This window comes from Sinohyriopsis cumingii, chromosome 17 (genome assembly GCF_028554795.1).
Source record: "Sinohyriopsis cumingii isolate HCF-2022 chromosome 17, ASM2855479v2, whole genome shotgun sequence".
In the NCBI taxonomy this organism is placed as follows: Eukaryota; Metazoa; Mollusca; class Bivalvia; order Unionida; family Unionidae; genus Sinohyriopsis; species Sinohyriopsis cumingii.
The window spans coordinates 104,611,521-104,634,444 of record NC_142977.1 but is presented as its reverse complement, the minus strand read 5'-3'; the positions used below and the strand labels follow the sequence as shown (position 1 = coordinate 104,634,444).

The following is a 22,924-nucleotide window of genomic DNA, read 5'->3' as shown; positions in this document are numbered from 1 at the left end:
CCACTGCCTTCAGTGGGGTCATCTTGATTTAGTTTTGTCCTTCCATCTTTATGATTACAAGTCTGTCCATCTGTCTGTCCCAGGAAGTTTGTTGTCAAGATTATGCAAAGCATTCATGTGACAGAAAAGACAGGTCAGGTCAGGACAGCTCTGGAGATTTACAAAATTTGGAATGGAGTTCTGAACTCTGAAGAGGGATAATTTTCATTGACCTGATTTTTAGCAGGCAGCTGGAAAAAATTATTACTGTTGAACAGTTACATTTTTTAAAAAAAGTATTTAAAGATATTCTTATGAATGGCTCGCCTCAACCTTTTCTCAATACTGTGTACATGTCCATCAGTGCTTACTGAATAACTTGCCCCAGCTGTTTCTGTGCACCATGTACATGTCTGTGTACATGTCCATCAGTGCTTACTGAATAACTTGCCCCAGCTGTTTCTTTGCACTGTACATGTCCATCAGTGCTTACTGAATAACTTGCCCCAGCTGTTTCTTTGCACTATGTACATGTCCATCAGTGCTTCCTGAATAACTCACCCCAACTCTGTCTCTGTGATATGTACATGTCCATTAGCACTTACCGAATAACTTGCCCCAACCCTTTGTCTGTACTGTGTACATGCATACCTGTAGGCATTTAACCTTCGATTGTTCTTGCTTTTATTTCTATGTTGGGGTCCATGTTTTGCTCTTGTGACTTTAAACTTAGTTTCAGTTCCCAAAGATTCAATTATATTTGGGTGATTATGGACTCAGTAGTTTTGCTTAAATTGTTTAACCCTGTCGGAATATGTGTTTTGTACATGTTCTTCCACTACAAAATGTTTTAATTGTATTCTCACCAGTTTTTTATGAAACGATAAATCAGGTAAAATATGCAACACATTATTAGTTTAACTGATAATAAAATAATTTGGGAACAGTTTTGCAGTACATGTCTTGTGGACTGGAAGAATGTACTGAACAAAACAATGCTGTAACTGTATCAGCTAATTGATTATACTTTATATGACTTTCATCCATGAAGTTGGTAATGTTAAACTCATCATATGACCAAACCAGCAGTTATATTTTTGAGTTGTTGGCAAAGAATTCAGCTCAGCATGTGTATAGCAGTTGGCATAAACAGTAGGTCTATGGTAAATTTAAATACATGTCTGTTTTGCATCTTGGTTAATGGAAAAATGTGTTAGATGTACATATATGTTTAGTTTGGAAGTGTTATACAGTGACTCTGTCCTTGATATCATCATGTGTATTTCATTTTGTGAGAACATGTTAAAAGCAAAAGATATATTAAAAAAAAGACACATCAGTTCTGGTATTTTTTTATTTTATTATTTAAATATCCATGCAGTCATTTTGCAAATTGCTTCAGTGTCATCTTCCTTCTTGTTTCAACCCACTAATACTTGCATACATGTTCTCTATATTTTTGTTTTCTTTGTATAAAGCTGAATCTGTCTCACAGCTTAATTTATTAATTAAAATCATTGTCCCATGAAACTTTTTTATACTTTGTGAAGCACCTAAATAATTTTGTGAGAGTCTTTACATGGAAATTGATCTTTTATCTCTCTCAATACATGTATGTTGATGCATTTTGGCAGACTAGCCTTTGAATATTGAAAGGTGTTGTGTAAAACTTTAAAGGACCTTCTGCTCTGTCTGCTCATCAGACAGGTAAGATCCATGCAATTTAGTGGATGTCCATGAATACATAATTATATTTTCGCAGTTGCTTTCTGGTTGACCACTCCGATAGCCTGGTGGTTAGAATATCCACCTTAGATGCTGGAATTTGCAGATTTGAACCTTGGCCAAGTCATACCAAAGACTTATAACAATGGTACTAGCATCTGCCTCACTTGGCACTCAGCATTAAGAGGTTTGTTTTTTGGATTGGTTGGCCTAGTGTCAGGATAATTTGACTGGGTGGGACATGTCTGTGGCATGATGCCCAGTGCTAGACATCATTATAAACTGTCACACTGCAGACATTATAGTGATATGACTGAAAAATTGTTAAAGCTATATTAAAAATCCAAAACACACACACACACTTTCTGGTGGGGGCACTTAAATCTATCTTTCAGCTGTTATTCATGAGTGTTCTTTCTGGATTTCGACTTTTTTACAGCTTATCTTTTTAGCATATTGATTTAAAAAGCATTTGGTCTCGACATATGAAATTTGTTGGGCATGTTTCTATCCATTTGTAGATAGCTAAATAAAAAATTTCTACTGTTGTCAACAAATCTGGATTTCTTACAACTTTTTATGCCATTTTAACTTTTTATGGGAAGTTAGGATTGGACTTTGATGCCTTAGGCAGATGAGCAATAATTGTTAATTTATATCAAAAGTAGTAATGCATTTTGGGTCATTTGTTCAAATTGCTGGCTTTTGGCAGAGTTTCCTGTTTTTTTGGTTTTTTTTACAGGGCCTTGATTTTGTATCCTTAAGGCTAACAGCTTGATTTTGTGCTGTCCACCACTCCATCCATCCTGACAAACTCATTGACATGTTTGTACATTAGCCAATTAAACAAATTTAGTCCACTTGGGCAGAACTTATTCTTGAATCTTATCAAGGCAGAGTATGCAATGCAATTATTTTCATGCACTTTATTTCAGTTGAAGAAAAGTCTGATGGTTCAAATAAGTATTATGTGGAAAGCAAAGGAAACTACCAGTCTGCATTGACATCTCTTAGTTATCCAAAGAGCTTTGAAGAATATGAAGGTACACAACAGAAGTTACTTTCAGCCACCCGAGTTATCATTAATTTTACATTGAGTGAGATAAATCTTTTGAAGTTGAGAAGTTCTCATTTAGCTATAGATGTTATTCACCTAATGTCTTTTATGTGTGTAATATTCACAATGACTAGTGATTTTCTAAACTTAATGCATATTTTGGATGAAGTAAACAAATCTCACGTACAGTGTTGCTCACATGATTGTTCATTTCTCCATAAATCATGTTGGGGCAGTTAATCTCCTCCAGGCTTGTTTCATGTTGAAACACTATAGTGAAGGAAAAATACCTATAAATCACCACCGTTACTTGTCAGGCACTCTTTTGTTTTGTTCGAAAACTACATGATGTTCGAGACACCAGAAAAACAGTATTGTCCAAAATCAAAATCAATCTCTGTCTCTCTTTTGTATGAAAAATTGTGTGGTTATCAAAGCTTCTGTACTGTGTGTTAATGTGAACATTAAACTTGTAATTTGTTCATGTTTAATATGCAAGAAAATATGTCAAGTGCCCTGGGCAGAGATGCAACACTATAGCCAACTTTGCTAACTATTTCAGATTGCATGACTTTTGTTTGCAGTTATTGCTGATTTCACATTTAAGTGCATTACTTGTTCAGTTTAAATAGAGTAGCTAACACATTTACACTAGAATCAGTGCAGTTTTGTTTCACTTCATTCAGGTGTGATTTGATTTTTTAAAATCAGTTTGTTCAACATTTCTCATTTTTTTTTAAGCAGAGGAGTTCAGTATATCACTGACTTTCATAAGATACTGAAAAAAATAAAAAATTGCATGAAGCTGAACAGAAAAAATTACATGAATGAATATGTAGATTCCAATAACATCTATTTTTAAAAATAATTAAATCAATATTCATTAAGCAAAATATAGTATTAATAAAGTTCACAATGCATCTGCATAATGTTAAAATTATCTGAACAATTTTATGTGGCATTATGTATCATACCTTCCACTGGAACTAGTAAACTAGCATATATTTATAATATACTGAATGACTGTTTTGTCAGAATAAAAATAATTAAGCAACTTGTTTTCAAAAGAGAATGCATTCATCAAGTGTTGGAGTTTGTTTCACTTGCATTCATTGTCTTTTCATATTTTACAAACATAAATGAAAATAAGTGCATCATGAATGCATCTGTAGGTTCCAGTGTTCTGCTAATGTAGAATTTTAAAAAACTGACATTTGCATGATTCATGCAAAGTCTACTAGACTATTAATAAAGCTCACATGTCATTGCGGTTATGTAGAATTTGATTTTAGCAAATTTATAGGGGTAGCAATGAAGGTGAATCAGCACCCCATTGTATACCTCTCTCTCTCTCTCTCTGTCTGTCTGAAATTCTTTAGAGCATGCCTGCATATGTCATAAAAAGCAAATGCCCAGTTTATTGGGAACGGGTCAGTGTTGTAGTGATTGTCAGATGCAAATCGATGAGAATGTATGGAATGTAACTCCAACAGAACATGCATGAAGATTGTTGACTGGCTTTTTCTTTCCACACTCTCTCTATCCCAATCACAGTGCATAGGGAAAAATAATTGTACAGGTTATGCTCTGTTGGTGTGGACAACATAGGAAAATTCCACCATGGGGAATATATTTGTAGTAGCAGCATGGAAGTCTTATCCCCTTTGGTCATAGTTCCATACCATGACTCAAGAAAGACAATGAAGATTCCATTCATTTACTTTGAAAATTTTGTTTCTTTTTGTTGTGAATTGTTAAATCAGAAATAGAGGTGGTCGTAGTGTTCCAATATGTACAAACTAGCTCTCTGACATTTTTCCCCAGTGAAAGAATTCTTAGGTCTTATGTTAACCCAGAAATCAATGTTTTATTTCAGAAATGCCTGGGCTGAACCAGACATTGATTCACAGAACATTTCTGGAGGAGCTGGTATTTTGGACTGTCAAGTTTGAGTTTCCACAGAAGATAGTTACTCTCCTTCTCAGCCTGTTGCCTGATGAGAAATACAAGGTACAGTTTTAAGCTAGTGTTGGGATCTGGCTGAAATGTTAACATCAAGGATTGAGTCACTTTAACCAATTAAATATCAATTTTAATTGTTGGAGGTATTCTTTGTATCTTTTTTGACGGACTCATTTTCACTTACTGGGTAATGTTTGGTTGCTTATATCCCAGAAAGTTGAATGGTTTACCAGCACATTTGTCATCAGTCCATATTGTTGGCACTTGGGTTTACCAGCACATCTTTTATTGTTGGCACTTGGGTTTACTGGCACATTTGTCATCAGCCCATATTATTGGCACTTGGGTTTACCAGCACATTATCATCTGCCCATATTATAGGCACTTGGGTTTACCAGCACATTTGTCATCAGCCCATATTGTTGGCACTTGGGTGTACCAGCACATTTGTCATCAGCTCATATTGTTTGCACTTGGGTTTACCAGCACATTTGTCATCAGCTCATATTATTGGCACTTTGGGTTTACTGGCACATTTGTCATCAGCCCATATTGTTTGCACTTGGGTTTACCAGCACATTTGTCATCAGCCCATATTATTGGCACTTTGGGTTTACTGGCACATTTGTCATCAGCCCATATTGTTTGCACTTGGGTTTACCAGCACATTTGTCATCAGCCCATATTATTGGCACTTTGGGTTTACCAGCACATTTGTCATCAGCCCATATTATTGGCACTTTGGGTTTACTGGCACATTTGTCATCAGCCCATATTGTTGGTACTTGGGTGTACCAGCACATTTGTCATCAGCTCATATTGTTTGCACTTGGGTTTACCAGCACATTTGTCATCAGCCCATATTATTGGCACTTGGGTGTACCAGCACATTTGTCATCAGCTCATATTGTTTGCACTTGGGTTTACCAGCACATTTGTCATCAGCCCATATTATTGGCACTTTGGGTTTACTGGCACATTTGTCATCAGCCCATATTGTTTGCACTTGGGTTTACCAGCACATTTGTCATCAGCCCATATTGTTGGCACTTGGGTTTACCAGCACATTTGTCATCTGCAAATATTATTGGGCCTTGGTTTGTTGGCACTTGGGTTTACTGACACATTTGTAATCTGCAAATATTGTTGGCACTTGGGTTTACTGGCACATTTGTAATCTGCAAATGTTATTGGCCCTTGGTTTGTTAGTTCTTGGGTTTACTGGCACATTTGTAATCTGCAGATATTATTGGCCCTTGATTTGTTGGCACTTGGGTTTACTGGCACATCTGTAATCTGCAAATATTGTTGGCACATGGGTTTACTGGCACATTTGTAATCTGCAAATATTGTTGGCACTTGGGTTTACTGGCACATTTGTAATCTTCAAATATTGTAGGAACTTGGTTTGTTGGCACTAGGGTTTACTGGCACATTGGTAATCTGCAAATGTTGTTGGCACTTGGGTTTACTGGCACATTTGTAATCTGCAAATATTGTTGGTACTTGGGTTTACTGGCACATTTGTAATCTGCAAATGTTACTGGCCCTTGTTTTGTTGGTACTTGGGTTTACTGGCACATTTGTAATCTGCAAATGTTATTGGCTCTTGGGTTTACTGGCACATTTGTAATCTGCAAATGTTATTGGCCCATGGTTTGTTGGCACTTGGGTTTACTGGCACATCTGCAATCTGCAAATATTGTTGGCACATGGGTTTACTGGCACATTTGTAATCTGCAAATATTGTTGGCACTTGGGTTTACTGGCACATTTGTAATCTGCAAATATTGTAGGAACTTGATTTGTTGGCACTAGGGTTTACAGGCACATTTGTAATCTGCAAATATTGTTGATTTGGATTTTTAACATATCTTTAATGATTTTCCAGTGTTATCGCTATGATGTCTGCAGTGTGGCAGTTTATAGTGATGTCTAGCACTGGGGCATCATGCTACAGACATGTAGCATCATGCCCCACCCAGCCATATCATCCTGACACCAGGCTGATCAAGCCTAACACTAACCTCTTACAGACATGATTTTTCTCTGTGTTAAAGTAGAATTTGGCTTTTCTCCCAAGTTGAATAAGATTTTTCTTGATATAATCTGGGTTTTTTTATCATCTCCGATCCAGTTTTTTAAAAACATTCTGTCCGGTCCCATTCCTCAGTGACCCTAGTAAAGTATTTGTTCCATATATTAGTTAGCATATGACTCTCGTAAAGAGTTTTCTGATTGGTCAAAAGTTTAAGTTCATCCAATGAATCTTCGTGTAATGGAAATTGATGGCAATGGAAAGAGGAAGCATGCTTGCTAAACATGGCTTCCTGAGTTGTTGAGAGAGACCATGACACAAAAAGTTTAGATAAAGGTTTAAAAAACATATGGAAATGTGAATTGCTGGAGCGAAAAGTTGATAGAAATTTAGTTGGTCAGTTTATAAGAAAACTGAATGCTAGAGGACTGGCATTTTTTTACCTCTGCAAGAGAGATCTGAATTACGGTAATCTTGGTTGGAAGAATTTGGAACAACACCTACAAAAGAAGCTGTATACAGAAAAATTGAAGCTCAGAAGGCATCTGTGAAAAGTGCAGTTAATTACAATAAGAAGAAAGATTTATTGCATGAGAAAACAGATGTAGCCCTCTGTCAGAATATGTGCACTGCATGTAGTCAATACAAGCACTAGCTTGAAAGGAAAAAGGCTCTCATTGAGAAGGAAAAGAAATGATTGCACATTGAGCCAAAAAAGTCAGTGATGATAAAAAGGAAGGCTAAAGAAATCTTTGTCAAAGCCACAAAAAGAGCTTGACTGGCATATCAACAGGTTGTGTCCAGTGGAGAAAAAGACAAGTGAATGTATGGGATTATTTGAATATAGTTGATGTACTTGGGTGTTTATTTTACAGATTTGTTATGAAAAGAGAGCAGTATAATATGTTTGCCGCAAAAATTGACAAATTATTGTGACTTAATTACAATGTGAACACTGACATGCACTTGAAGTAACTTCAGCATCAGTGCTATTGGAGAACAAATTCATGTGATAGTAAATATTGTGAAATTATTGAACTAAAGTTGAACATTTTTTTTTAAGCTTATTTGATTTTCAAATGATTATTTTGTTTTATATTATGATCATAAGTTGAGTGCACCAGGAGCAGTTTTTTATGATTGTAAAATGCATTTTTGGTGCTGCCCCTCAAGACCCCGTTGGGGGAGGACCCCCAAACCCCACTTAAAATTTTCCAGCTTTTTTATGGCAGACCAAAGATCATGTCTGCTCTTAATGCTGAGTGTCAAACAAGGCAGCTACTTGTACCATTTTGTAGTCTTTTGATATGACTCGGCTGGGGTTTGAACCCATGACCTCCTGCATCCAAGGTGGACACTCAAACCACTCATATCACCGGAGCGGTCTCGGTAAGCTGTGAGAACTTATGATATAACTGATGTGCAATATAATAATAAAGTGCAAATAGTTTTAGCTTAGAATGTGTCATTGGTAAAGAATAAATGCAGATCTAATTCTTCCTTTTCAGGAATGCTTTACAAGGGCTTTCATTCAGCATTACAGTCGCATCTCCCGAGTTTTAGTGAATGCCTTAGATAGGCAAACAGTAGCAAACCGTGTTGTTCACATCAGTGTACAGTTGTTTAGTAATGAACAGTTGGCTCGACTTATGGTTAAGGATTACAACCTACTGTACACATTGATTCTGAGTCTGAAAAACATGGTGGAAAGTGTTCTTACAGAGAGCACTCTACAAGGTGAGTTACTTTTTTTTTATTCAGAGCCATCTCATGGATTTGTTAGTGATGTGGCAGTTTTGAGTAGCGACTTAAATGAAAGTTTTATTACATAAACTATTATAGGTAGAATGTCATTTCTGATGATATTTGGGATGAATTTTGACTTCGATTTGAGTGATAAAATATAAGATTATTTTCTCAGAAGCATGGTAATTACCTGCGTGCATAAGTGTTCAAACATTATCCAGAGCTTGATTTGATTTCATTTATCTATGACATGTAGTACAGTGATTTCATTTCATTTCATGTGTATCAACTTTTTAGGTTTCTGGGCAAAAAAATTAGGTGGTACTTCAATTTATTGATTTGGGATAGGTTTCTTTTATTGATTTTAACAGCACTCGCAACACATTATTGGCTTTATTATGATGATGGTGATGGTGGTGGTGGTTGTTATTAAGAGCCTTTCCAAGGACACATCAGTGAATCTGCCCTGGGCTGGCCTGGATGAGTATCAGACCTGTGGTTTTGGATTACAAGTCTTATACTCTTTCAGCTGAGCTATCTCAGCTTCCACTATTTTGGGATGTGGTCCTATTTATTATTTCCACAGAGTAATCTCTATTCACTGAGACTTTGAATTGATGGTTTCTATCAACCATGAAATCCGTGAAAATTTCTATCCCTATAAAAATAAAGAATTCATAGCAATTAACCCATATTAACATGATTTTAATTTGTTTTATTACAGTTGTGTGAGGTATGAATGCAAGTGTATAGATGATAAGTTGCTTTCTTTTCAGATCCATCCCATAATTTCCACATGGTGATTGATTGTAGTCATGAGGCAATGAAAGATCACTGCTATTGGCCTATCATCAGTGATTTGATCAACCTTTTGTCCCATAAGGACATTGCTCACAGGTTCCTGGCTGACAGTCAGCTTGTCACCATGTGGCTTGAACTTCTCTCCTACTTCCAAGGTACAGTAAATTCTATTCTTTTGTTTCAAGTCTTAACCAGATAACATTCGCATAAGTTTCCTTAATGCAACATTTCTGAGATTCACAATTTATTTGTAAGATCTTCATATTATCAACCATTTGTTAGCTAAATTACAGTTTATTTTTTCAGCTGATCAGTTTGACTGTGCAACACTAACAATTTTTGTTATATTTTTGCATTGATTTAGCCTTGTACTTTCAGTTTTGAGCCAGATCTTTCCAAAGCTATTTATGGGCAATATTAGATTAGAATGATAGTTTGCACATGAACAAAGTTTGCTCACGTTTTTGTCTCACTTTGTTCTTGACAAAATTATTCTCTTTAAAAGTTGTGAAGAAAATAGCTAAGAATTATGAGAAAGGTGAGAGAGAGAAACATTCAGATATATTTATGGTTGGTTGATGTTTCTTGGCACAGCAGCACATGAGTGACTATTTAGTGATGAAGTACTTTGACTAAAATTCCTTGTCCAGGTGTACAAAAGGACAGAATACCCATTTTTATCAGGGTAGGGTTCAAAGTCACTACTTTTATATTTTGAGTCAGGCACTCTGCAATCCAAGAAATGCAAAAGTAGTTTAAAGGGGAGTTACAGTTTTTTTTTTACAAAATGAAGCTATCTTATGCTTATTAATAATTCATTAAAGAAATATACCTCATCTTCAACCAACTATGGCAATCCTTGGCTGTCATCACATTTCATCAGACTGAAATGTATGTCAGTGGAACTTGAAAACACACCCACTTGCATGTGTCAGATCTTGGTTACATCAGGAAAAAGACTTTACAGTAAATATAGCCTGACTAATAGAATTAGACTTTAACTTGTCCAAAAGTGTTAATTTGGGCTGCCAAGTGTGTGGGATATTCCTGTAATTTTGGCCTCTAGTTCCTGTCAGTTGGCCAGGGAATGTGCTACACAACATCTCTTATTTTGGAAGTATGATGTTGACCCAAACAACATAAATGTAAATGTTTACATCTTACATTCTAGGAATAGCACTCTGCCACTGAGCCACTATAGTTTGCTAATTTGGGAATCATGCGTTGGTTTTGCAAAATTCAAAAGTTCACCTCTGTATTAGGGAAGAAGGTTTCAGAGTCTTTTATGAGTTCATTGGCAAATGTTTGAACTTGGAAAACTGTAGGATTGTTAGAATGTTTGCTAAGACCAGAGTGTGATTGTAGAATTCAGACTAATTTATGAAAATTCACACAAAATATTGAACCAAATTATGCATATTTTCAGTCTCACCTTTATTTTTTCACTATATCTCTCCTATATTAAGAATTACCTTGGATGTTTGTATTTGAATAACATTGTAAAAGTGTACAATGATCTGATACTGGTTGTGTAGGAATTATTAATAACTGTTATCAAATCTGTTCAGTGAACACAATATATTTATTGTTTATTGTGTCTGAGATTGCAGTGTTGTATGTGCTTCATAATGACAGAGCATCAGTGTTTTGGGACACACGTGTACATGTACATATAAATCATTGCTTTGTATGATATTGACAGAGAGCATCAATGTTTTGGGACACAAGTGTACATGTACATGTAAATCATTGCTTTGTACGATATTGACAGAGAGCATCAATGTTTTGGGACACAAGCATACACGTACATGTAAATCATTGCTTTGTATGATATTGACAGAGAGCATCAGTATTTTGGGACACAAGTGTACATGTACATATAAATCATTGCTTTGTATCATATGTATGTGCTTTATAATGACAGAGCAGCAGTGTTTTGGGGCACAAGTATATGTCTGCATATAAATCATTGCTTTGTATCATCTGTTATGTGCTTCTTAATGGCAGCATCACTATTTAGGGACACAAGTGTACATGTACGTATAACTCATTGCTTTGTATGATATTAACAGAGCATCAGTGTTTTGGGACACAAGTGTACATGTACATATAACTCCTTGCTTTGTATGATATTAACAGAGCATCAGTATTTTGGGACACAAGTGTACATGTACATATAAATCATTGCTTTGTATGATATTGACAGAGAGCATCAGTATTTTGGGACACAAGTGTACATGTACGTATAAATCATTGCTTTGTATAATATTGACAGAGAGCATCAGTATTTTGGGACACACGTGTAGATGTACATAAAAATCAATGCTTTGTATCATACGTATGTGTTCTATAATGACAGTGCAACAGTGTTTTGGGACACAAGTGTATGTCTGCATACAAATCATTGCTTTGTATCATCTGTATGTGCTTCTTAATGGCAGCATCACTATTTAGGGACACAGGTGTACATGGACATATAACTCATTGCTTTGTATGATAATGACAGAGAGCATCAATGTTTTGGGACACAAGTGTACATGTATTTATACATCATTGCTTTGTATTGTACGTATGTGTTCTATAATGACAGTGCAACAGTGTTTTGGGACACAAGTGCATGTCTGCATATAAATCATTGTTTTGTATCATCTGTATTTACTTCATAATGACAGAGCATCAACGTATTAGGACACAAGTGTACATGTACATATAAATCATTGCTTGGTATGATAATGACAGAGAAAGCATCAGTGTTTTGGGACACAAGTGTACATTGCTTTGTATCATATGTAAAATATTAATTTATTCCTGACAGGCATGAATCTGAACCAGCGAGAGTTGAGCCAGCATGTGGAATTTGAGCCGGACACATACTATGCAGCTTTCTCGGCAGAATTGGAGATTGCGGCCAGTCCCATGTGGTCACTTATCTCCCACTGTAGAGCCAAGGTACCATTCTGCATCGATTTAAAGTTTAACGTTTCATCCGTAATCATTAATTTTATTGTCACAGTTGTGTCAGCAGAATGTTCTTATCACTGTTCCATTGGTGATGATGGCCATAAACAGCAACATAAGTATTAAGATTTTATTTTAAGTAAAGGATAGGGTTTAAAAATTATATAATGTTATATATACATTATTACACAGTTAGCAAGAAAGTTCGCTGATAAAAATAATAATAATAATTAGTAATTTTATTTATAGGATGCTAGTAATAAATGTAAAATGAAATGTCAGTGAAGCTTAAACTTGTAGATCAAAATGTAAACTGGTATATCTTAATGTCAACTTGTACATCTGAATTTAAACATGTAGGTCTAAAATTAAGTATCTGTAGTTTGTTCTTTTTTTCACTTTATACAATAGCAGAGCATATTTCGTGGAATTTAATTACAGCTTATTAAACTACTATAATAGGACTATTTTAAAATCATTTGTTAAATTTTTTGTCAAGATATGTGTGTGAAATGGATATGGCTAACAACTGAGCTGAAATAGCTGTTTGCTAAATTAACATATTGGAAATTAAATAAAATACCCATAATTCGCCCATTCATCTGTGTGGTCATTATGTTTTCTTGTTTGTTGCAACACTATTGCCAACAAGCGCAAGACAAAGGAGGTGTGACAGCTTTTCTACTTTACTTGCTTGCTGTTGGGTCTAAATTTTAGACGTTACCCAAGTCCCTCACATGATGTGCTTTATAACTATATTTTGTGTGTCATTGTGTCAGCACATATAAGACCTTGAGAACAAAATGATTAATCCACGCCCTAATTAAAAAGAGAAGAGAAAAGATACTAGCAACAATAACTAGGTTTTATTATCATGCTCCATGCATACCTGCCAACCATTACGATTTTGGCATATTCATTATGCTTTTTTTTATATCAAATTACGTTTTGTGCTGGACTGTATATGATTATGCTTAAAGAAAATGGCACTAGATGTTAAGTGAAATGTTTTACTGTATGACGTGTGGATGTTATGTGACAGAAAATATTAGAGCAGATGGATCTTTTCAAACTTCAAAACATGTCAGATCAGAAAAGGGGACAAATCAACACCACTTTACAATCTTTAACAGAAGAATATGAGAGTAATGTTGTTGTTGTTGTTGTTATAGGGTTTTACGCCATGTGATCTGTAATGTTGAGCACTTTAGACCACTCGGCCACTCAGCGCTCCGAGAGTAATTTAATACAGCACTGTGAGCACCTGACCATTATCATTGCAGAATTCCAGTTCATGATCTTTCAATGAAAGTTACACATGTAGAACAGTTGAAGCTTAATATAAATAATTTTTTCAGTATATTTTGTGTTTGTATTCTTGTTCTAATCCATATGGATTTTGCCCTTTGTGGCAAGAATTTTGACCAGCTGCAGAACCAGGTCATTAGTAAAAATGTATATTTTTCATATGTGCTGTAATTCTGGCATGTAATTTATAGATCTCACTTATGCCCAAATTATGCTTTTTTGCCACTATAATAGTAATAATTGCTCTTATAACTGTCGTGAGGGGCCCTGAGTGGCCGAGTGGTCAAAAGCGTTCTGCATTACGGGTCACTGCCGTCTCACCTCTGTCTGCATGGATTTGAGTCTTGGATTCGGCCAATGTTGGTATGTGAGAAAGTTTGCCAGTAGCTTCTCGTGGGTCGGTGGTTCTTTCTGGGGTTTCCTGGGTTAGAGTCAGATAATATACTGTTGATGGATAAAAGTTTAGAATATAATTTTCTGAAGAGAAAAATCTTTTTATAAATAAATAATTCAAGAGAAAACTGGTGAAGAATGGGTGGATAAGACTTAAATTGAATCAACAGAAAATTCAGCTCCAAAACTGACACTTTATGGTACACCTAATAATTAAATATATAAATGTTTTATATTTTTGTTTCAACTTTGTATTTCTCCTTTTATGTAAAGTTAAATTCAATATGTTAATTTTCAGGAACAAATGTCTAGCAATATCCATTTAAGATTTAGGATCCCAATGTCTTTGAGTGTGTGCATGCATGCATGTGTCAGCACAATATAAGCTACATTTTACTAGTTACACGATGAGTCATATTTGGTGCAATAAAGTTTTTCATTTTACAGATTGAGAAATTACAGAATTTATGGTTTTTTATTCATTAGAAGGAATACAATTTTTCAAATTTAGTCACCTTGCTGAATTGGCAGAGATTTTATGTACCTGAAAATATTGTAATTAATCAATGGTATTTGATGTACTCATTTTCAGGAGACTATTCCATACACTCGCAGTATGACACAGGCTTGTGTTACAATTCTTCAGGATTGGTTTGATGCTGTTGGATGTAAGGAGACTACCAAAGTAAGCTTTCCAAAATATTCCCGTGGGTAGGTGGTTATTCCTGGTTTCTTCCTTCCAGTTATACATATATGTATAGCCAGTCTTATGCTGAAAAATAAAATGTTGTTACACCCAAATAACAACAAAAACAACTTTTACAAATATTTGCTATTTAGCTGTTCAAAGTATTCAGATCTTGTATTTGGGGAGTAAATTGTGACAATGGCAGAGTGATACTTTAGCAGTAAAATGTGCATTTCTAAAACCACTACAGTTTATAGTTTTTAAAGGTCAAGTCCAAGTGCAAGCAACAACTTTGATGTGAACATTATTTCCTAATCCTAGCTATGTCTTCTGTAAGTTTTGTTTCATCTATTGCATTTTGAATAGAGTTATGGCCCTTGTTGAGCAGCTTCATATCATTAACATGGAATGTTGCCTGGCTTGATGATACCTTGAACGTGCTGGATTTCAAGCATTCCTCATCATAATTTAAAGATGTCATGATCACTGAATGCCCATCTTTCCTGATTTTGATTTCTTCTTCAGATATGTTCCTTGATCACATTAACATTAGGAAAATAAGCTTGCTACCTCCCTAATATAGTTTTTCCAAAAAGACAAAAATCACTTTTTCCATCTATATCATGTAAATGAAGGGCAGTAACTCTTGCCTATCACCATCCCTTACCACCACCAAGTGTCGTTAGTTTTAAGCTTTCAGTCTACTGTACAGGCATCATCGTACTGTAGACATCCCAGAAATTCTGTGCTATCATAGTGGTTTTCGACCATCCATCCAATAATTTAGGTTTTGGTGTGTAGTAAGGAATCTGCTACAGGTGGTATACAATTTTTTTTCTATCAGTTTTTTGTGAATATGTCACATTTGTGGATTCTGTTTATTCTGATCACATGCTCCAACATGGTATCACTGATAAGTGTTGTTTTTCATGTTTTCACAATCACAATACGTTTCTTGCTCAGTCAGTTATTAAAATGCGTTGTTCTTATGCCCTATTAACACATTTTAGTTGTTAATTTAATAATGTCTCATTCTTGTCATTTCTGCTAAATAATGATGATGATGTAATGTCCCAAATGTAAATAAGTTCAAGACAGCAAGGGACATATCCCTCACATGCACAAAATGAACATTATCTGGGACATGTATTGGTTGTGTGATCTGGTCGGAGGATATTTGGTTAGCTGTTATCTGACATAGCGTTAAAAACAGAGAAAAGACTCAAATCACACATTGGACAGACAGATGTTTTGAGTATCCACCAACAGGAAAAAATCAAGATGAATTTATTGAGGGACAATTTTGCCACCTTCCCCCCTCTCCCCCCTGAAATGAGACATTTGACACCATCAGCCATTTCTACATCAGTGGAAATACAGGAGCAAGGCATTCCAATTTTGCCATCTTTGAAGTCTTCTATGCTGTTTTAGAGCTACAGATGCATTGCCTGGTGCATGAGAAATCCCTCCTAAAAAGCCCCTGCCAGTAATTGCAGTATATATGGATGCCAGTACATACAGTTGGGCAGTCTACCTGTTGCTAGGCTACCTTCTTCAGTGGGGGAAACCAAATCACCTGACTTGTGCATTCTGGTTTGGCAGTGTCTACCTTGGTGCTTCCAGCTCAATACCAATGCACACATCAGACACTTTCCTGGGAGACTCAGTGTCATGTCTGACCCTGTCAAGAAAGGGTAAGATTATTCATATTGAAAGGTCCAGCCATCAGTTGGTCTTTCATTGGATTTGTACACTTTGGTGGGTGGGTGGCATCTGATGCTTACTCTTTTTGCTACAAGGTGGAATTACAAACTGCTCACCTTTATCTCTCGAGTTCTGGAGTTAGAAGCTTGGTCTGTGGATGCATTTTCAATCAGTTGGAACGGGTTGTAAGGCATTGCCTATCCACCCAGTCTTAGTAATGGCATTTTCAATCAGTTGGGACAGGTTGTAAGGCATTGCCTATCCACCCACAGTTCTAGTAATGAAAATGATTTAGAATTTGAAGGGTCAGAGATGTACAATGACTCTTTGATGGGACAAATCCTGGGTCAATGATCTACTCAGTTTGGCAACAGATCTGTATGGGAATATTATGGCCAAGTCAGGTTTTATCAAACAGCCGCTGTCACATATACCATCCCTGTCTGGACCAACTTTTCCTTCATGCCTGGCTCATGTCATTGAAACCTTGCAAAGGAAAGAATTGAAACCTTCAGTTGTGGAGAGAATCTTTCAGGTCATAAGGCCCTCCATTTTTAAGGCTTCTGGGGGGAAGTGGCACATATTTGTGTTTCAGTCCTTCAGCTGATTGACTTTTTTCTCTGGATATATATGGAGAATATGTTGATCCTGATAACAATTAGTGGCTACTGCTTTCAGCTCTGCTGCTTTTGAGTTAGGAGAGCAAAATCCAGCCTTTCTTCCCTCAAAGTATGTCCGGGATATAGGTAGAGATCAGATGCTCAGCATTCCCTCTTCCTATTACCGGTTCTCATAATGTTAATGTTATTGGGGAATGTATTTGAAGGAGGAAGCAAATTTTGAAGAAATTTTAATTCTACGAGAATACCTACCTGATTATATTACTTTAAAACCGTACCAACCTCCCTGCCATATGAGAGTCCTTATTGATATATAATTCAGCTGAAGACTAGCAGGGAAGGATATTGGACACAAGTTACTGACATTCATATATATGTTCTAGACAGAAAAGACATATTTTTCTTGTCATTTCAAGAGGGCTGGACTTTGGAGGCAGCAAGCTTATTTTGCCTATTTTCCATAAGTTAATGTGACCAGGATAGTTTTCCCAGAGAAGCAAGATTTACTTTAAAATTTGCTTTCATTGTTACCTTCTTGAGCAAATACTGGTGATAGATGCCCTTGACAATACGCCCATCACAGATAGCTTTAGTAAAGATTCTTTGCATCATTCTTGAAAAAAGTTTGTATAGATTTGGCAAATAAGAGTGTTCGTTTTGACTTTGCCTGTATTATATTATCACCAAGAAATCTGACTAGCTACTTAAAGCAAAATGTCCTCATGACCAGAAGATTGTATTGTACAACACCACAATAAACAAAACTGTCATTTGTTATTTTGTTCATTTACAACATTAGCTTGTCTTGTATACTAAATTTCCATAGCTTTTGCATTATTTTAATCAGAAAATTATTTACACTTGTCAACCACAGAAGAATTCCAGAAATATTGTACAACTTTTTTGATAATAACAATAATAATAATAATCATAATAAAAATAATGATAATAATAATACTTTATATATTAACTGATTGTCATGCAAAAGATAATAGTACTTACTATTTAATTTGAATGTCTTTAGTATCACAACTACCAGAGTCTGTTAACACATTATTAATGATGATGATGAGGAGGATAATGATGATGAAAATACTTTATAGAGGGTGACTCATTTAGTCAAGGACTGTGTTGACTTGAGACCCTCTTAAAAAGAAAGTCTAACAATGTACAATATACAAAAGATAATAGTGTTTGTTTTAACTTGCCTTTACTATTATAAATGCTACATTTTATTCTGATCAATTAGTAACACATACATGCTCATGATATCTCTTCTTTAATACTGTAATATTCAGTGGAAGCTTCTTCCAAAAGACCTGTACAAGAGTATTTGAAGCTTTTATAAAATTATTCTTGGTTTTGGTTGACAGCTGGTAAATTGTTGAATAAGGCCTGAATAAATCCGGAAGATTCTTGGTGCAGTTTAATGTGTGCATTTATATATATGAACTGCCTTGTGATAATCTATTATTTCATGTATTGTAGACTACTTTAGTTCTGTAAAAAATGAATAATCAACAGATGTATCTAAAATAATAGAAGCTGTCCTTTTCTGAAGCTTATTAATCCCGTCAAGCTGAGATTTGGCATTGTTTCCCCATACAGTTGACTGTCAAGCTGAGATTTGGCATTGTTTCCCCATACACTTGACTGTCAAGCTGAGATCTGGCATTGTTTCCCCAAGCAGTTGACTGTCAGGCTGAGATTTGGCATTGTTTCCAAATACGATTGAACAGTAATCCATTGTTGGAAAAATATATACATTGTAGTATAGAATACAAGTTTATGTTGGTAAATATTTTTTGATTCTGCCAAATAAGGCAGTTTCCGTTGTTGGAAAAATATATACATTGTAGTATAGAATACAAGTTTATTTTGGTAAATATTTCTTGATTCTGCCAAATAGAGCAATTTCCACTGTTGGAAAAATATATACATTGTAGTATAGAATACAAGTTTATGTTGGTAAATATTTTTTGATTCTGCAGAGTAGGGCAATTTTGGATGAAAGTGCATTACAAAGTACAGTAATCTAATTATACTTCTTCACAAACACATGGAATGAATTCACAGTCTTCATATGCATCTAATGATGGATTAAATATATTTCTGTAACTATCAGCATAAATATTAAGCTTCCTGGGTGTAATATTAATCAAGTGGGCTGTCTTTTTTGGCCACATTCCTGATACTTGCTAAAATAAGAACAGTGGTTTTGTATGTGTCGAAATGTGTTATATGAGTAGCATCAAGTCCTCTTCCTGTGGTGATATATGTCAGAGATATGGCCCAGCTCTCCTCATCTGTAGCAGCAGTCAGCCTTGGTGGATTTCAAGATGCTGATGTAATAGCTGAGATTTCTGAGATATTGTGCAGTCCTGTGTGGACTAAATTGAATGCCAGCTGATTACTGATTTCACCTCTGTCCTGTGTTAAGTATGAACCATATTGTTGAACATAATAAATATTAAAGTTCTCACACAGGTCTATCAACATGGAGTTCTCATGTTCCACATTGGCATCTGCATGCAGAAGAAGTTTAGATACAAATATGTTACTCCCAGTATTGATGATAGTTGCAATGTACGAGCAAGAGATAATAACATACCATTGGAATGTGGAATGTGAGAACATTAAGACCAGCAGGGAAACTCGAAGAGTTAATCCACGAGATTGGAAAATACCAATGGTACATCCATGGACTCTGCAAGATGCACTGGAAGAATGTCGGGGAGAGATCAAAACAGATCAAGGACACTGGATTTACTTCATTGGACATAAGGACAATAGTAAGTATGGAGTCAGATTTATGGTACATAAGTACATTGTGAGTGCAGTCTTGGTTTCCCATCCAGTGTCTAACAGGATGATTACCATCCGCTTGAGGGCATCTCCCTTCAACACTGCCTTCACAGAGGTTTATGTTGCAACATCAGATCATGATAACAAGGAAGTGGATGAGTTCTATGACCAGCTTCAAACTCTCATTAACCAGACACCCAAGAAGGATATTCTAGTTATTCAAGGAGACTAGAATGCCAGGTTAAGCAGACTGGTGAGAAATCTGTGGTCCATACTATAATGAACAGACCAGTGAGAGAGGACTCAAGCTCCTGAACTTCACCATCTACTATAACCTAGAGCTAACAAATACCCCTGCCCCCACAAAAACTATTTAGAAGATGGACTTGGCATACTCCAGATGGAAAGCATCACAGCCTGATTGACTAGATCTTGGTGAGGAAGTGCTTTTGGTCTTGCTTCAACACTGTCAGAATGCATAGCTTCCTGGGAGCTGACATAAGAAAGCAACCATGACTTGCTGATGATGACAATGAAACTTCATTTGAGGAAGTCCAAGAAGCCAAGACAGGTTAGGGTCAAGTTTGAACCTGAGAAACTTAAAGATCCAAGCATTGCATAAGCATTTGAAGCATCAATGGGCAGCAAATTTGCACCACTAACAATTCTGGGTGCGGAAGAAATCAGTCTGGACTCCTTGATCACTATCTTCAAAATGTCAGTAATAGGCACACCCAGTGAGATCCTTGCAAGCATTATAGGATAAAGAAGCCATGAGTCACAGCAGATATATTCAACCTCTGTTACCTTGAAGGAGCAGAAAATACAGGGAGATTAAAAACAGGATTAAGAAGAGCTTAAAGAAAGCAAATAAAGCTTGATAGAGGACCAGTGTAAGAAAGCTGAGAAAAACCTGAACCAGAATAACAGTAAAAAGGCATACTGGTTGATAAAAGACCTGACAACAGAGAAACATAGGAGACCTACCATGATCCAGGACAAGGCTGGTACGATTCTCACAGAAGATCAAGTAATTCTTAAGAGATGGATGGAATACTGTTCATTGCTTTTGCAACCAGGAAATTCTGGAGACCAAGCTATACTAAACGTCCCAATGACCACCACAGAGGTTGACCACCCAATCCTCAGGGAAGAAGTAGAGGTTGCAGTAAAGGCACTAAAGAAAGGGAAGTCATCTGGGGTAGACAATATACCAGAAGAACTCGTTCAAGCAGGAGGAACCTCCATGACAGTTGTCCTCACAACAATCTGCAACAAAATCTGGCAAACAGGAGAATGTCCCACCTCATGAACCTAGTCTCTGATCATCACTCCTCCTAAGGAAATCTGCAGCTGTGCCAAAACTATCAAAGTCATTAGTGGTGCTCCTGTGAGAAGCCAAGTTACTGGTGAAATGAATGAAAAAAAATTATGCCCAGTTTAAGCATGTGAGTGAGGAGTCTTGATGAATTTAGTCTAATAGTGTCCAGAACTGACATTGTTTGCACTACTGTAGCAGAGTAACTTCACAGATCCATGTTTTGAAATGAAATTGGTTACTTTGTTGATTTTAGTATGTGGGATAGAACATTTGTTTATTGTTTGTAAAGAATGTAAAACAAAAAGTGGAAAATGAAAGTCAGCAAAATGAGACACTGAGAGGTGTCTGTTGATGTGATATGATTGCTGTATTGGAGTTGGACCGTATTCCAAACTTATTTCCTATTGTAAACAAATTGTTAAGAAAGATTTTAAAACTTTATTGTCCTTTTTATTGCAGCCCAATCCACTCCAGTTGACCTTTCACCTCCCTCTCCACCGTTACTTGGCAATCTTCATGGCCCAGACAGTACAACACCAAGGTTTAGATTTGAGCAGCATTGCTCCTTCTGAGAGATTCCTTAAAACCGTTCTGATCCACCTTCTTCAGATTCAGGCAAGTAATATTTAGCACAGTGCATTGATGGTGTATATGCCAATGTGTCAGCATTAAACATGGCACACATTCTTAACCTTAAGTATGGGAAAGCAAAGTGTAACGTACGTTTACTCTCACTTTACATTATCCATTCTTTACCTTAAGGTTGAGAAAGCAAAGTGTACTATATACATTTACTCTCATTCTGAAGTGTATATTCTTTTCCTTAGGGAAGAGGGAGCAAAGTGTAACATCCATTTACTCTCATTCTGTAGTGTCCATTCTTAACCATAGGTCTGAGGAAGCCAAGTGTAAAATGTACATTTACTGTCATTGTATAGTGTTCATTCTTTTCCTTAGGGAAGAGGAAGCCAAGTGTAAAATGTACATTTACTCTCATTATATAGTGTTCATTCTTTTCCTTAGGGAAGAGGAAGCCAAGTGTAAAATGTACATTTACTCTCATTATATAGTGTTCATTCTTTTCCTTAGGGAAGAGGAAGCCAAGTGTAAAATGTACATTTACTGTCATTATATAGTGTTCATTCATTTCCTTAGGGAAGAGGAAGCCAAGTGTAAAATGTACATTTACTCTCATTTTATTGTGTCTATTCTTTTCCTTAGGGAAGAGGAAGCCAAGTGTAAAATGTACATTTACTCTCATTATATAGTGTTCATTCTTTTCCTTAGGGAAGAGGAAGCCAAGTGTAAAATGTACATTTACTCTCATTTTATTGTGTCTATTCTTTTCCTTAGGGAAGAGGAAGCCAAGTGTAAAATGTACATTTACTCTCATTATATAGTGTTCATTCTTTTCCTTAGGGAAGAGGAAGCCAAGTGTAAAATGTACATTTACTGTCATTATATAGTGTTCATTCATTTCCTTAGGGAAGAGGAAGCCAAGTGTAAAATGTACATTTACTCTCATTTTATTGTGTCTATTCTTTTCCTTAGGGAAGAGGAAGCCAAGTGTAAAATGTACATTTACTCTCATTATATAGTGTTCATTCTTTTCCTTAGGGAAGAGGAAGCCAAGTGTAAAATGTACATTTACTCTCATTTTATTGTGTCTATTCTTTTCCTTAGGGAAGAGGAAGCCAAGTGTGACATGTACATTTACTCTCATTTTATTGTGTCTATTCTTTTCCTTAGGGAAGAGGAAGCCAAGTGTAAAATGTACATTTACTCTCATTATATAGTGTTCATTCTTTTCCTTAGGGAA

General features: G+C 35.9%; 1 protein-coding gene across 1 annotated transcript in view; it reads left to right on the top strand.

The window, feature by feature from the left end:
- The window catches only part of LOC149779599 (E3 ubiquitin-protein ligase ubr3-like), a 126,458-nt gene that overhangs the window by 8,981 nt on the left and 94,553 nt on the right, over positions 1–22,924 (top strand). Inside the window, exons 5-11 of the mRNA XM_089940369.1 lie at positions 2,640–2,747; positions 4,638–4,771; positions 8,270–8,498; positions 9,284–9,463; positions 12,124–12,257; positions 14,560–14,652; positions 21,565–21,720. Coding sequence (XP_089796495.1) covers positions 2,640–2,747; positions 4,638–4,771; positions 8,270–8,498; positions 9,284–9,463; positions 12,124–12,257; positions 14,560–14,652; positions 21,565–21,720 — 1,034 coding nt within the window. The remainder of the gene's footprint in view (positions 1–2,639; positions 2,748–4,637; positions 4,772–8,269; positions 8,499–9,283; positions 9,464–12,123; positions 12,258–14,559; positions 14,653–21,564; positions 21,721–22,924) is intronic.